Source organism: Seriola dumerili, unplaced genomic scaffold (assembly GCF_002260705.1).
Source record: "Seriola dumerili isolate Sdu_G_001 unplaced genomic scaffold, Sdu_1.0 BDQW01000088.1, whole genome shotgun sequence".
Classification (NCBI taxonomy): domain Eukaryota; kingdom Metazoa; phylum Chordata; class Actinopteri; order Carangiformes; family Carangidae; genus Seriola; species Seriola dumerili.
Window position 1 is genome coordinate 14,995,797 of NW_019174343.1, and position 16,113 is coordinate 15,011,909.

General features: G+C 40.7%; 1 protein-coding gene across 1 annotated transcript in view; it reads left to right on the forward strand.

Annotated features, from left to right (window-relative positions):
* Positions 1-16,113, forward strand: part of LOC111221626 (FYVE, RhoGEF and PH domain-containing protein 5-like) — a 28,439-nt gene that overhangs the window by 9,929 nt on the left and 2,397 nt on the right. Inside the window, exons 8-20 of the mRNA XM_022745079.1 lie at positions 8,730-8,820; positions 8,946-8,996; positions 9,474-9,532; positions 10,563-10,634; positions 10,867-10,935; positions 12,439-12,522; positions 13,299-13,378; positions 13,600-13,696; positions 13,965-14,102; positions 14,253-14,355; positions 15,052-15,188; positions 15,311-15,436; positions 15,640-15,794. Coding sequence (XP_022600800.1) covers positions 8,730-8,820; positions 8,946-8,996; positions 9,474-9,532; positions 10,563-10,634; positions 10,867-10,935; positions 12,439-12,522; positions 13,299-13,378; positions 13,600-13,696; positions 13,965-14,102; positions 14,253-14,355; positions 15,052-15,188; positions 15,311-15,436; positions 15,640-15,794 — 1,262 coding nt within the window. The remainder of the gene's footprint in view (positions 1-8,729; positions 8,821-8,945; positions 8,997-9,473; positions 9,533-10,562; positions 10,635-10,866; positions 10,936-12,438; positions 12,523-13,298; positions 13,379-13,599; positions 13,697-13,964; positions 14,103-14,252; positions 14,356-15,051; positions 15,189-15,310; positions 15,437-15,639; positions 15,795-16,113) is intronic.

A 16,113-nucleotide genomic window follows, 5' to 3' on the forward strand; every position in this document is an offset into this window, starting at 1 on the left:
GCATACACCTGCCATCAATTTAAAGGTGATGGATTAACCCTCAATAAAGTCTTCCTGCTGGATCTTCCTGACATCTTCCTCCTGCAAAAGCCGTGGTGCCACAAAACGCCAGTTCATTGTTGAAAGGAATCAATCAGGCGAAAGTGGGAACAAAAAGGATTTCTGAGGCTATTAGTGAGAATATTCATTGGAACACAGTGGAGAACAATCATCAAACAAGTGAGAGAGGAAAAACTAATGCGCACAACCACGTCGACATTACCCAAGAAACAGGACCGTTGCCCTTTTCCAAAATAGAATCAAAAGACAAGGCAGAAAGACTGGTCAGGCAGGCTGCCCAAAAGGCCTACGGCAACGATTAAAGGAGCTGCAGAAATTTCTGGGCAAGTACTTAGGTAAGCCTTCCCTACACGTGACAACAATCTCCCCTATTCTTCATATGTCTGGCGCTCTGGGGCCCAGGCTCCTGTAGCCAACACGAGATAGACCTTTTGCACTGGAAAAAAAAGATCAAGCATCCAAGGCCTGGTGAATTCTTGTAAAAAAGAAAAAAAATATATCCAGTCTCCCCAAAAACATCGCTGGAAAAACGTTGGTGTTGGATGGTCTGATGAGACCAAAGGTTGGACCCTTCTTGTCATAATTTCAAAAGGTTCTGTTTTGCACAAGGAACCAACACAGCACATCACCCAAAAGAACATCATACCCGTAGTGAAAGCAGCGTGAAACCTTCAGGATCTGCCACAAAGCTGAAGACAAAGAGGAATTTTACCTTTGAGCATGACAGCGAAACCCAAAGCATGCATCCCGAATATCAAAGGAATGGCTTTCTAATGGCTGAGCCAGAGCCCAGGCCTGACTCCAAATGAAAGTTCTGTGGGGTGACCTGAGGAGGCGCCGTTGCCCACAGGAGCATCCCTAACAGTTTGGACAAAATCTGAAAGTTTTTTTTTTTGTGTGTTTTTTTTTTATATTGCAAAGCAAGAGTGGGCAAATATAAAACAAGGTCAAGATGTTGTCAAGGTGTCGACTCCTACTCAAATATGAAATATATGAAATCAAAAGGTGCTTCAACTGTATTAGTTTTAATTGTGTGCACACTTATACATCCGGTTTTATTGCAAATGGCTAAAACATTTTAACACATTTAAGGTTAGGAAAAAGTCTGAAATTATTTATCCGGTTTCATTTTTTTTACATTCACAAAAACTTGCTAAATTTAACAGGGCATGTGTAGACTTTTAATATCCACTTTCAGATACTAATATTTGTTGAGATGGATAATAAAATGTGGTGAAACAAAACATTTGTCAAAGCGCTAACATAGACATAAGCACATTAACAGATTACAAGTAAGTACACAATCTTCATTCCTAGCGTCTAAAATCCACTCTGCTTAGGTGCCCTCCAGGCCTGCTGCGGTTCTAGTCCATAACCAAAAGGTGCGTTGGATGACCTAAGTTCCCTTTTGATCTATCTTGATCACCAAGTAGTGAGTTTTACAACTGCGTTTTTTTGCTTTTTGTTTTTTCGGACACATCAATTCAATTCTCATGCCGTTTCATTCACGTGAAGCTGGAAAAGATTGTGATTTTCGTCAGTCTAGCTATACAAGTTATAAAGTGATTAATTCAGTGATTATTATCACACAGATGTGATACGTGTCTGCTTGTGGTAGACTTACTGTCGTCACAATGAGCATAACTCTGCTGGTAAGACTTGATTTAACATAAGTTTTGACATTTGTGGTTTTTATGGATAGCTTTGTAATCGTTGGTTTATGCTACTTTCATGCTGATGTTAGCGAGTGGTGTCAGCAAAGAGTTCAGGTATTATCCATATTTACATAGTGTGTATGGACCTGTGAGTTCACTGCCTTCCTGCTGCCCCCATGACACGACATTATTACTTCCCCCCCTAAAAAATATCATTTTTAGTGACCCTAAAAATGTTACATGCCAATTAGGTTCCTTCTTGAAGAATGTTTTATGTCTGCCTTATCTTAGTATGGATGCCATTTTTTTTATCATATTGTATTTTGTTGGGAGACTTCAGACTGTATCATTTAACATGAGCGTCTTAAGTCAGAGTCAAAATAATCTGAATTGTGATATCTTTAAAAGACTTCTACCCCTCTCTCTTCTTTAATGCACATTTTGGGTCGTACTAAGAGTTTTTGTAATTTTATGTCATTTGCTTGTCTATTTCACAAAATACACAGTTGCCAAGGTTAAATTGCCCTATTGTGAGAGCCCAAGCTTTCTTACCCGATAATACCAGTGAAAAAGTGTATGGAGCGATTATGATTGTCTGCTCCCGGTGAATACAGTTGACTGAACCACAGCAGAGCAATATCCGCATGGACAGTAGTGCGGATGGTTGAGGATTTTTTAGTTTTTTTGCCAATAAGCCCGAAAGGAGGTTAAATATTAGCAAGCGTTATAGGCAATCTGGACGAGCCTTATTATCTGGTTGGCATAGATTACGTTTTAGGTGCCCTCCATCCACTGCCACACCATCAGTGGAACAAATAAAGGCTACCACCCAAAAGGTAAGTACGCTTAAATGTGTTGAGCCTGTGTTAAACCGCAGACCTGGCAGTAAAGATATAATTCAGCCATTAGGAATAATTTATTTCTGTATACCAAATAATCCCTATCTGTAATTAATTTAACTACCAACCTACCAGACAGTTCTTTTTTTCCAGCGCGACCAGTGAGCGCTCAAGTACAACCATGCCAGGACTGTCGAGATGTGACAGAGATGGTTTACTAAGTGATATAAAAGCCTAATATAGAAACTGTGCAGTACGTTTGTGGGGAACCGAGAGTTCAGCAAACCACTCCTGGCGCATATTTCTCAACTACCGAATCACCGCTAATATGACAATGCAACTAATCCTTGCCTGGGGAGCATTTTTATAGCAGCAATATCTATTGTCCACTCTTTGAACTACGCACTTTTAGGTGTGCGATGCAGAGATCTGAAACTGCTACACGATCTTGTGCTTCCATGATGGTACGTTAATTACATGAATGACAACGTCATAGGAAGACTGGAGGGTTAAAATCCGGGTGGTGGGGGGACTGGAATTACAGAGGGAAGGAAAAGAGAAAACGGCTGGTTTAAAATGGGTGGTGGAAACATGGTTTAGGAACATTTGGAAGGATAATTGGTCACATTAGCGCATACATACAATGCATCCACACTGTAACTATAATACCTGTTTTGTGATTTGCATAGCTTACACCCCCCACTGAGAGCTTGCAGTCCATTTGCATATTCATTTGGGCCTCCCTGCAGAAGAGAATCTTGCGGCGTTATCTTAGCGGGCGTCCATTTTATGCAAAAATAACCGACATGCCGTCCATAGCTGTATGGCGTACAGTGTCACCGCAGGCCCATCAGGGATTCAGTTTATTGGTTTCTGTAGACCCTACAATGTTTTATCTATTTCACACTTGCTTCTAACACTGAATACAGTATGTTTTATGATATAGTGATATCTTCAAGTAGAGGACCATAATGGACCACTAAAGATTTGGCCTGAGTTGGGTTAAAATGAATTTCATCTGATTATTTTCACATGAATGAAGGCCGTTCAACATATATAGAATAAGTGAGTCAACTTTGTTAAAAATTGAAAAATGCTACAACATGGAGTTCAAGACCCCCCCCAAGTGGTCCCAAGATATACCTGAGGGCCGTCACAAGATAAAAAAGGTTTTGGAGAAACCACTGCGACGGACCGTATTTGTATCGCAGTGTATTTGAAGTTTTTAGGTTTTTCTCTGGAAAAACTGTGGTTAAATTTTTCCGAAAGATAAAATTACTCTTCCCACATAACCAATTTTTCTGAAATAATAAGCCATCAAGGCAGCTTATGAACCGTGTTTTGTCGCATTGACCTTCAGCAATTATTAATTATTGATTTTTACTTACCTGTATTACTGGCTGAAAAGTGTGAATATATACGAAGCGTCACGGTGCAATATCATTTATATTGGGTGTCTACATTTGTTACTGTGTTACCCTATTTTTTACTGATCTGATCCACCCTTTCCCTCCCCTCAGTGCCTACACAGAAGCCTACAATGTGGCTCGGTGGCTGTCCAGGTCCACAGACTGGTTCAGTGGTTAACAAGGGTGAATTACAGGGGACAAAATACAAGCGAGTAAGTGTGGCAAGACCAGCGGGCAGTACGTCACTGGAAGAGCGACAGATCGGCTCGTTGCCAGTACCAGTCAAATGTTTTTATGAACAGACAGGTTTAAGTTAAAATTGGTACAATTTAAATATAAATTTATCATGTACCTTTTATCACTGAGCTAATTAAGAATTTAAAAATGTCTTAGCCTTTGTCCATATTTTCTACTTGTTTTCATGTACCCACTATTCTGTAAAATGTTTTGTACAATTATTATTGAAAAGCGGAAGGCTATCACTCTTTTCCGAATGCTAGATAGAAAATCTGCGGACATATTTTGAAGAACAGAACACTATACACATGTTTCACCTTGGGCAACGCCTAAAATTTGCCCTCTCACAAGTCCAGGATTTTATAATGTAGGGTAATGGAGGATTAAAATGGGCTACTACAAGGTCTGTCTTCTCATATATATAGAATTTGATTGCACGACTCTTAGAGAGAACGGATGTGGAGAGGAGAGCCAGCCGATATTTGCTTGAATCCAGCTGCCAAAATGCTTTTAGGCACTTTCTCTAACCCTGGCTTTATTACAAATAAAATAATAGATGTATACAGACCTGGCGGAACTCGATCCATAGCCTTTTACATCGCAAAAGAAACTGGGGAATTACAGATTACGAATTGTATATTTTAGTAACATGTAAACTAATTTCCTCTCTATCCCACCAATCTCTTATCTATCAAAACAAATTCAGGTCCTTTAAATTAAAAATTGAAGTTGTCTAGTTCTCTGTCCACAGGTATGTGACAGCTCTCTAAGCTTTCTTCCAGGAAGTGAAGTGTGGTCTAATTAAAATTTACTTAATGCAAATGTATGTGTTTCAGATATTCATCTATGGCGAATGAAGTATTATGTATTCTACCCTTCTAAACCCTACCGGTCAGGCCATGTTAACAGCCCCGAACTTCCTGCAAACATTGGGCAAGTTGCAGAGAGTAACGTTGTGGAAAGAAAGGCAGTCATGTTTCTCTGCTCAGGTTTACATTTTATATCTCTTGAATTCATCTTTCTGACTTCCATGTTTAGCAGGACGGCATAACTAGTGATTTACTTTTATTCCAATCCTGTAATTCTATGAACTAGCTTTTTATTAAATGCTAGTTATATGTTGCGTTGTACAGTGAGCATGACTGCGCATGTATACAACAGTCACGTGTCTAAAAGCTGCCAAGAAGTACAAACACATCATGTTGGCCCTGAGCAGTGGGCTTTGTGTGCCTTGCCTTCAAGGGCACCTTGCCATTGGCCTAAGGGAGGAACACATGCTGCTCCTTCACTGTCCCTATTTAGAGTTTACTCCTCTGTCACTAGACCTTCTGCCCAGCTCGCGGTCAGCCTCGAAAGATGATTAGATTCCTTGATGTAATAGTCATGTACTCCCTGCTGTCAGATATTATCTAGCTTGTATGCGTGCAGAGGGAGGTTTGAAGAAAAATGCCAGACTTTTGCTGATAAGAGTGTTAAGTTTAGTCAGATTTTAAATATATAACAATAAAAAAGAATGCCTTTCCGCCCCACGTTGTCGCCAGGACTTTCGGCGGGAAGCCGGATAAGCTGCGGGGCAGCCGGTCGCGGACGACGAGAGGGGGAACCATTGTGTCTGGAAAGAAGAGAGCTTCGAAAGAGATTTCTCCAACGAGTCTTGCCTGCACGTCTTTACACTTCTGCACACGCCGAGTCCATCACTGTGAGGCTGGAGAATCTTGAATCCGCTACTGCGTGGACAGCTATACACAGAATTTGGAGAGCAAGAAGGGAATACTGGCACACACCCATCACAACATATGCTGATAACTGAAAGGAGCTCTTCCCCGAACTCCTCCCTTAGTTCTTCCATGGCCTCCACAGAGTGCACCACAGATATGATCGCAGCTGAAGAAAGGCTCTTAAAATATAAGCTGGGTCCCGAACACCACACCGGTGCATGCCACTTCTCTTCATCCTCTCACGTCTGTTTCCTTCACTCAGGGAGGAGCCAGAGGATTGCAGACATCTCTTCCTGTCCAGAATAAAGCAGAGAGTTCTTGGTTTTACACACGTACACGATGGACCAACGCTTATGGAGCCGGTGAGTATGAGCCTGCTGGAGGACAGCTGGCCGGACCTCAGCCGTGCCTTTGCAGCAATTGTTCACCAGTTGAGGTCAGGGCCATACGGCGCTGTTCTCCTATTGCGTCATGAACAAATTACGAAGACATTTCAAACACCTTCTGTATACTACAATATGAACCACCTTACGAGAATGAAATTGTCCCTCAGAATGATGTTTAATAGCTTGTGACAGTCTAAGAAACAAAATACCCAGTGTTGTGGTAACAGGAGGAAGTTGTGTTTGGGCTCACCACAATCACATAGTTCTTGAAATGTGCCAGGCGCCCTGTATGCTGTTCGGATACTGTCGCTCGCTCCTGCTTCCCTCTCCCTCGTAGCCCAGCCGTTGGTACGGTTTATAATTTTAGTTATTATAAGAAAATTCCTATTTTGGAATCAAAGCTGCCATGAAAAGAAGAAAACCACTTCTTGCCATTGCATTAGGTTTGGTTCTTTTGGTCCAATAGGAAGAATAGGCGTGCTAGTACACATAGTATCCAATGAAAAAATAAAAACCGAATAACTGGGAATTGTGGTGTGCCACATAATTAAAAGAGGAAACATTGGTAGTTTAAATAGAAAAAACGTAAGTTGCGAGGTAATGAACAAACAAGAAAACTGCGGCTGGTGTTTTCGAAATTAGAAATAAAACAAGCGGGAAACTTTATGGAACGAGAAGCAGTAAGTGGCAACCCTCATATATTGTCTCTGGTATGTATACATTTGCTTCAAAGAGTCCTTTCTTATCTCTGCACATTAAGTCTATTATCTGTTTACCAGAGTTCCCCCAGTGTGTGTAGGCATTACGTGCATAGACATTTGCTTGCGAAGTGAGCCCCAGAAGGGGCACTAGATGGCAAAACATGTTGCCGGATACCCTGTTGACACAAGTGTGTGATGTACGTAGGTCTCCGACCGGGTAAGAAGATTTATTGGTAGGATGGAGTCGTATGCGAGCAATGGAGTTGGCGCTGGAGGGGTGAGAGCTTGTGGTGGTGTGCGGTGAAGAGGGTGGCGCAGCGTTGGGTGGGGGGGGGGCGTAAAGGCAGACAGCTAAGTGAAGGAAAGTAAGTAAAGGAACAACTACAATGTGTTCTTGGCTGCTGAGAGAAACAGTCATGACACAAAAAATATAAATTTTATGTGTCATAGGTCAGAACAAATATGTTTGACATGTTGGCCTTTCCCAACAGCTTTTTGAGCACTTTAGTGGGGAGTTGTAATTGGCCTCAATTAAATGAACAGAACTTTCAAACCAGTCAGCCAGAGACATTGTTACAGAGGATATTAAGTTGACAGATCTTAAGTATAAAACTTATAAAAAATAGGATATGATTATACGATATGCTTAAAAGTGTAAAAAACAGGGAGTTTGCAGCATTTGTTCATTACTCAGTATTATTTACAAAAGCATTGTCGAGCCAGCTGCTAAGTGCAGAGCCTGGCAGAGATCAGTGGCAAGATTGTGGAGCAGACTATTACACCCTTTTGTAATAATCAAGCTGGATTGCAGAAGGAAATCCAGTGGCACTATATACTGTACGTGCATCTCATTTATGGACAAAGGCGTTTCCAGTATTTTCCCTCCATTTTATAGACCTCTGAAGAGAGGAGTTGGCAGAAAATCATTGCAGAGCTTGGCAGATTTCTCTGTCTGATTTAAAAGCACCAGTGTTTCAAAGTCCTTAGCTTCCCCTGGGTCCTCTCTCTATTAATGTCAGTGCAGCTGCATCATTACATTTAGAGTTTTTAGCCAGGCTAGCAGCATGGAGGTCAGTCAGCTGGTTGGTCCATCACTTCGGTGCAAACTGAAAACTATTGGATAGATTGCCATGAAATTCATCATCCCCAGAGGATGAATCCAAGTGACTCTGGTTATCTCTAGACTTTTCCTCTGTCGCCAACATCAGGTTGACAGATGTGGTTTAGAGCGAAATGTCTTGAGAAGTACTGAGTGGATTATCATAGTGTGGTACAGACATTCACATCCCCCTCAGGATGAACTGTAATCACTTAAGTGAAAACCCTCATATTCACATCTAGCGCCACCAGCAGGTGGCAATGTGACTGTGTAAACAGATTCATGTCCCCACAACAAATAATAGTACTACAAAACCACACACGTACACACACATTGTGCAAGGTACTGTGCTGGCCAGCAGTCTGTGTTATTGGCCCTTGGTCACACTTAAAATATTAATATGACTGGTGGTTGTGCTCAAAGGTCCAATGTTGTTGTATAATTTGCTTCTCATCACAACTTTCATTTTCTTTGTCAAAGTTTTTTACACACTCAGTGAAAACCCAGTGACTGTTTTCATTAATCTGACATGTGGATTGGCCATAATTCATGTGCATTTCTTCAGTAAATGTGATCCTAATGAACAGCAACGATGCAAAGAAAATGTTTGTGTTATTTGTCTCAGCAGCAGAGTCCAGCTGGGGAGAAGGTTTCTCTGAAGCATCAGCTCCTGCAGGTCATTGTGCGTGTTGCTCAGTACCGCATGCTCCTCACTGGTGAGTCAAGTATAAAGGACAAGATTTAGTTAAATACGGTCTATTCTCAATACAAATATATTTCACTTACAGTGGTTTCATTCTTGACTCTTACGGGGAATTAATTAATTTCATTCCTCCTATAGATTACCTGAACAACCTCTCCCCCGATTCCAAGGAATATGAAGACACCCAAGGTACCGTAAACAAACAGCAGACTCAGTGTGGACAGAGGCTGCTCACTCTGCTCTCTGTTACTCACAGGAGAGCCTTACTGGCCTCTGTTTGTCGCTGTGCGTTTACAGGGAATTTATTTGTGCTCATTTGGCATGGAGAGATGGCCACGAGAGAGCCAATTTAGATTTCTTTGTGTGTGGTGGTAACCTACCAGGAAGCTATTTCAGCCCTCTCCTATGTGAAGACTGTAATGTGTAATTCATGAGAAGGCAAGTTGCAGCAACACTATCTTTTACTGTATCTTCGATAAGAGGGCCATCCCATAGCAGATGTGTAGTCACGTCCAGACTCATGACTCATTTTGACTTTTATCTTAGGTGGCTTTCTACTCGGACACAAGGAATAAAGAAACATTTCATCAAATATGAATATTCACTGTTCACTTGTTAACATGCCACATTTTTCCTGATCCCCCTGTCTGTGTTTGTCTGGTTCAGCTGCTGTGGCGATAGTGTCTGACATTGCAGACCAAGTAAATGACAGTTTAAAACATGGGGTAAGTGCCATGTGTAAGTATATGTTGTATGTATGTATATAACTCTTGAACCCAGGAAACAAACAAGTGCATCCAGAATTACACATCTTCTCTTGTACTGTGTGTCCAAAGTCTCTGGTTTGGAAAAGAGTCGGAATCTGTAGATTTATGATAAAAAACTGGCACCCTAATAACTTTAAGATCTTCCTCACCCAATCATCCACCAAAAGTCCTAAATAGATTATTCAAGAAGGAAAGTGACCTGCTTCCTGGGTAAATGTAGCGTCACAGCATAGATTTGTACACAGAGGAAGAAATATGAGAGCGTTTCACCCCAACAAACTATCAAAAATGATATTACTAAAACTTTTTTCATATTTCCTATGTTAGGATATAAATCATAGTTTTTACTTAAGGCTGATTCTGCTTTCAGGAGACCAAGCTCTGGTACAAGAAGCAGTGAAGCCATCTATAAAGATATGCTTTTTTCCAGTTTGACTTCACCATGTTTCACACTACTAAGGCATCCTGAGCCTTTCTGGCTTGTGGCCCCTTCAAACAAAAGTAGTGTCCACTTTACACCCATTTTCACAAGCAAAAAAATAAAAGCATCACTTTTTGAAACAGAAATGTTTGGTAATGATATCAGATGTGAGTTATAAAGTTTTTGATGCATGAAAATTGAATTCACCATGAAATTTGGTGCAGACATTCACGACCCTCAGAGGATGAATCCCAATGATGCTGGTGATCTCCTGACTTTTTTTCTTAGTTTTTTGGTCGTTACTTATACGGTTGTCATAGTTATATGTCAAGTGATGACATTTCTGAATTGTCTACCTTATTCTAAAGAGAACAATACTTGACATGCCTGCTTGATCTAGGTGATAACTACATCTAAAAACAAAGGGCGTCATGAAAATAGCCAAGCAGAAGGAAATAGTTTGGGTTTACGGGAACATGTCCGCTAATGCTCTTTCATCATTTCTCTTATTTTGGCATCTCATTTTCCCTCCCTGTCTCTCTGTTCTTTTCTCTCTTTTTGTCTCAGGAGAACTTGTTGCGTCTGGTCAACATAGAGTACAGTGTTCACGGCCAGCGAGACCTGCTGCAGCCTGGCAGGGTATGACTCTGATAACAGCATTGTTTCTGTCTGAAGCTTGCCAGCCCACCCTGTCTGCCCTGCACCACCCCTGTGTTGCCCTTTACACAGTCATTCAGCTGGGAATCCCCAGACGGCCTGGACTGAAACAACATTAGTTATTGCAGACGTCCTGCATGTGTCATTATCAGAAAACGTGTGAAATGTTCAGTTTGTTTTAATCCTGTGTATATGTTCTTTTTTATTTAATCAGGTTTTTGTTAAGGAGGGCACTTTGATGAAGGTCAGCAGGAAGAGTCGACAGCCCAGGCATCTGTTTTTGGTAAATGCTGTTTCCTGTATGTAGTATATGAGTTAATAGATACCTAATAGGCTATTTTTTTATGTTTCTATGTCCAGACTGAGCTATTAAGAGCGGGGTTTCCTGGCAGGATGTTTCTGAATGCTGACTTCCTGAGCCAGTTCTTTACTGACAGCACAGGGAAGGTCAACACTAGCTCCACGTACACCTGTGAACTTTTACAACTTTAATTCTGTCAGCTAATATTAGTCTGCTAATATTAATATGTGTCTTCAGCACCTTTTAATATATACAGTTCTTTCAGTTCACTGAGATAATGTGAAAGTAAACAGGAGGCAGACAGATATAGAAGTAGGAGAAGTAAAGTTGAAAGACTAAACTAAGTAATAATTCAGGTCATTCTTCACCACCTGTCACAGCCAGATCAACATTACGTCATCTGTTTCATGAAAGAGACAGTTCAAAAAGAGTGAAACCAACAAACTGTACTAAACATTCAGTTGGTAAAATCAGAACATAGAGAGGGCTCCAAAATATTGTAATCAAGAGACATTAGAAAATTAAACGCCTTTGCAAATTATCCATGGAGCATCATCAAAGTGCTCCGCTTCTCCCTCCTGTGGCATTTTTTAAATTTGTGATCTGGGCTCGACGCTAACAAAGCTCGTAAATGTCTCTTCTGGAGGAATGTTGGTAATCATCGCTGCATAACTTTTATGCTGCCAGTTTATCCATCCAGAGGCTGATCATGTGTTTCTAGCTGTTATTAATGCAGGAAAGAGCACAGTAAAACAAGTCTACAGGAGCTGGCATGCTCCTAAAGAAGGTACTAAACCACACAGGGACAGTGAGTGAAATGATCCATAGGAAAAATAATTCAGAGGTTAATGATTCAATGTGATATCTATTTTACTGAAGTACCTAGTTCATGTGTGATCATATAAAAAAATAAAGGTAAGAATTTTAACTACATGGATCCCTTCCGACACGTTTTAAGACATTTACAAATACTCTGCTTGGAATAATAAAAAAGTGCAACCACTGAAAACAAGCTGCCTCCTGCTTGCAAAGTGAAGCTCAAACGTCCAAGTGATGTAACAATAAACACATTTTAAATGATGAAATTAAAGTTTTGTTTGATTAAAGTCAACCAATAGAGATCTGTGCTGTGTGGAGTGACCTGCGGTGGAGGTGGTGGTAGGGAATTCGTTTCCTTCAGGAGGAGATTAAGTGTGTTTGCTTGTGTGTGAGCTGGTAGAAATACAGTATGTTGTCATTATGTTTACTGTGTACTTGTAACTATACATCACCACCCTATTGAAAATAAGAGGCAAACTACATACCTCTCACTTATGTATGAGCTTAGGGTGCCACCTACTGGAGGATCACTGCACATGCATGAAAGAGGAAGTCTGAGCAGCTGACTTATTTCATCCTTAAAATATATCCACATGTCTGCATTTACAGATAACTTCTATGTTCCTCAGACATACTGTGAATTATGAATGTTATCTCTGTTGTCAGATGAACGATGTGTTGCTCTACACCTACCCTCAGCAGGACGGGAAATACAGACTGAAGAACACTCTGCCACTCACTGGATTGAAGGTCAGAGTCTTTCATGAAGTCACCTCATGTCGTAATCTCTTTGATTTCTAACTGTGGTTTCCTCCTCAGAATTAATGAGATGTAAAGCTTTTCCCAACTCTTAAGCAAACTACAGTCATAAAAGTATTGGTAACATATTAAACTACAGCCCGTATTTTATCATTTTGTCGATATTGGATACCTACAGGAAACATTCCTGGGCAGCAAAGCTGACATTTGGGAGAAATGGTGCCAACAGCCTTATTCTTACTGTGTAATAAACGAGTAAAAAGAGGAGTCAGTCAACACTTGATATTGATTTTATAGCCAGTGTACCTTATTCTTACTGTGTGATCAAAATAATAATTTCTAGATTAGCTATGTTTGATGCACCTACATGTATGCAATATGTGATTGCATGACTTTATTATGTTACAGTTTTTGCTCTCAGATGACCACAGAAGTCCTCTATAGCTGTACACTACAGAGAAGTAGTTTGTTTTCTGCCCCAGCGTAACTGTCAATTTTCAGAAGTAGAGACACATTTCTTAACTTGTCCTTATTTTAGATCCTACATTGTAGTAAAAGACATTGTAATCTTACACACCGCAATGTTTGTTAATAAGTGAAACTTCATTCACACAGTAAGAATCAGGTGTAGAGACTGTAATATAATGTAATAATATAATACATAGCTGTTGTTGCCTTTTTAAAGATTTAATTTCACAGGAAGAACCCCCCCCCCTCTTCTTTTTGTCTTTCTCATTTTTGTTATGTGATATTCAACTGATACCCAGGTCAGTAAACCCATCACAGAAAATGTCCAAAATGCACTGAAGATCGAAGGAACAGACATCTCCATCACTTTGTCTGCGAGGTGGGTCACACTCTACTGTGTTTAAATGATGGATAATAACTAATAATGGCAATCATGACAAATGTCCACATCATCACAGAAGGTTAAAACATTTTAAACCTAAAACATAAACAAAGTGTTCACTGATGCAGCTGATATTTTGCATATTTGGTGTTAATGACTTCTGCAATAACTGTAAAAACTGTGTATTGAGTGTATTGAATTATTTGTACGTTTTGCAGTTCCTTCATTGAAAGAGAGGACTGGTTTTACACTCTAAGCCGCACTGTAACTGAACACTCCAGAGGATCTGTAGTATTCAACAGCTGCTCAGGAGAAGTGAGTCAACGCTGCTTTTTCGTTCCGTAATGTCATTACTCAACAACATTTTCTACAGTAATGCTTATCCTCACCACTATATGACTGATGTTACAGCTTATGGCCTTATAACTCCTTACTGTCTGTCTGTCTGTCTGTCTGTCTGTCTGTCTGTCTGTCTGTCTGTCTGTCTGTCTGTCTGTCTGTCTGTCTGTCTGTCTGTCTGTGTCTGTGTCTGTGTCTGTGTCTGTGTGCGCATTTGTGTTTTGTTTTTTTTGTTTTTTTCCAGGCTAGAGATCGTCTGCATCTGTCTCTCGGGGAGAAAGCTCCCACACTTGTTCCAGTCTCACAAGTGATGATGTGTATGAACTGCACCTCAGATTTCAGCCTCACTCTTCGTAGACACCACTGCCATGGCTGCGGGAGAGTGAGTCACACACAAATAAAAAACGCAGTGCTCTATGATACTTTAAAATCTGACAGACAGGATGCAACAAACTGTGCCTTTGACCAGAATGCTGAATGTGCTTAATGTTTTCATTTTGCCTTTGCTGCCTGTATTTTTTTTAAAATACAGATTGTTTGTCGGAGCTGCTCCAGGAACAGATATCCACTGAAATACATGAAAGACCGCATGGCCAAAGTGTGTGATCACTGTTACAACGAGCTGAAGAAGAGAGGTGGGGAAACTCTGCTTTCATCAAACAATTTGACTGTCAGTCTGCTTTATCTGTCCACAGATGAGTTGCTATTCTTCTTTTAACCAATATAGGCAATATGACAACCCTTCACTAGTTAACTACATCACTAATAGTTATCAGTAGAAGAAGGGCCAGCCTCAGGTGAAGTTAAATCCAGGAGGAGTGCCCCACTTACAATGGACTGAAATCAGATAGAGGTGACATAAGTTTATTTTACAGGAAGGATGATCAGTACACAGTAAGTGGTAGATTTGGAAAAGTAGAAATAAAAGTTGAAAGTCGTGGGCCATAATTACTTAGTGCACATCAAAAACATCAGTGCAGTGCTCACAGCACAATGTAGTTATTTCATATAGATCCAGCCACACTGGATGTAGGATGAGGATAATGTAAAATGTATGAAAGGTGCCCAAACAAAAATATACGTAACTGACTTCAATTTGTTACACCGTGGTGAGGGCAATTATGCTCTAATTTATCTAAAACAGTACATGTAATTTATAAAAGCAGCAAAACTGAAGCTCAGGTTCATTAATAAAGAAAAACTTTTCTCTTATTGTACTTACAAAAATGTCTGTCCACATTTGTGGATCCATATTGTTGTATATTACTGTATAGTTTCCATTGTTACTCATGCATATCCTGTGGTATAAAGCAAGTTGTATGTCTGCGCAGGGGGAGATGTGTCTGCACTTACAGCTAAAAGTAGCCCTCGTCCAAACCGCTCCAGTCGTCCGCTCTCTGCTGTGTTTCAAAACATTCATCCTCCCAACATTTGGAGACATCGCAAAGGCACCATGTCCTTCAATCAGGTACACCTCCCTCTCTTTGCAGAGGAGCCACGTTTGCTGCACAGTGCAGATTGATGAATTGTTGATGATGTGAATGACAGCTATGCCATAATTTTCTACGTAACACTGCCACTGTTGTGCAGGTGACGGAGTCAGAGGAAGGCTCCATTAGTGGCAGTCTACAGCGTACCAAGAAGAGCAAGAGGAACTGGAAGAGACTGTGGTTCCTCCTAAAAGACAAGGTGCTTTACACCTACCGAGCTCAAGAGGTGAGGGGAAACATGCACTCCCCTTTAACCTGAACAGCACATATTCATTCACTCACACACTTCACACTGTCAGGAGACATCAGTTGGAGTTTTAGTTGTAGCCGCCAGTCGACTAAAAATAACTAAAAGTGCCGAGAAGCCCACGGTTACATCACCACATCTTATAATCCGCTTTTTTCCCTGATGAAATTTTCTGTCTGCAGGAGAAAGTGGCGTCAGAGAGTTTGCCTCTGTTGGGTTTCACAGTGAAGCTGCCGGACAAGCAGGAGGGAGAGGAGGAGGCCAGCGTCTTCCAGCTTTACCACAAAAACACTTTGTATTACACCTTTAAAGCTGAGGACAACTACACAGCCCAGAGGTGAGAAGCATGCCTACCCAATAGCTCATTTTAACAATTTAACACAGTGCTACTGCAATATAGACTCACTATAAGCTGATCTGCTCTTCTCTCGTGTGAATGACTCACAGGGTCCCTACTGAGTTGAGTTAAGTTTGCAGTCTTGGAAAAAAAATAAGAAAAACAGTCAAGTTTATAACTTTCACATTACTCACTGGGTTCCAAAGAGTTTATGAGCCAAGTTTAGACTGAAGTGAAAACATGAGCATCGCCAGATTTGGAGTTTCAACATTGTCTCTTAATGTTTACAGAAACAGAAAAGTTGGCTAAACTTTCCCCT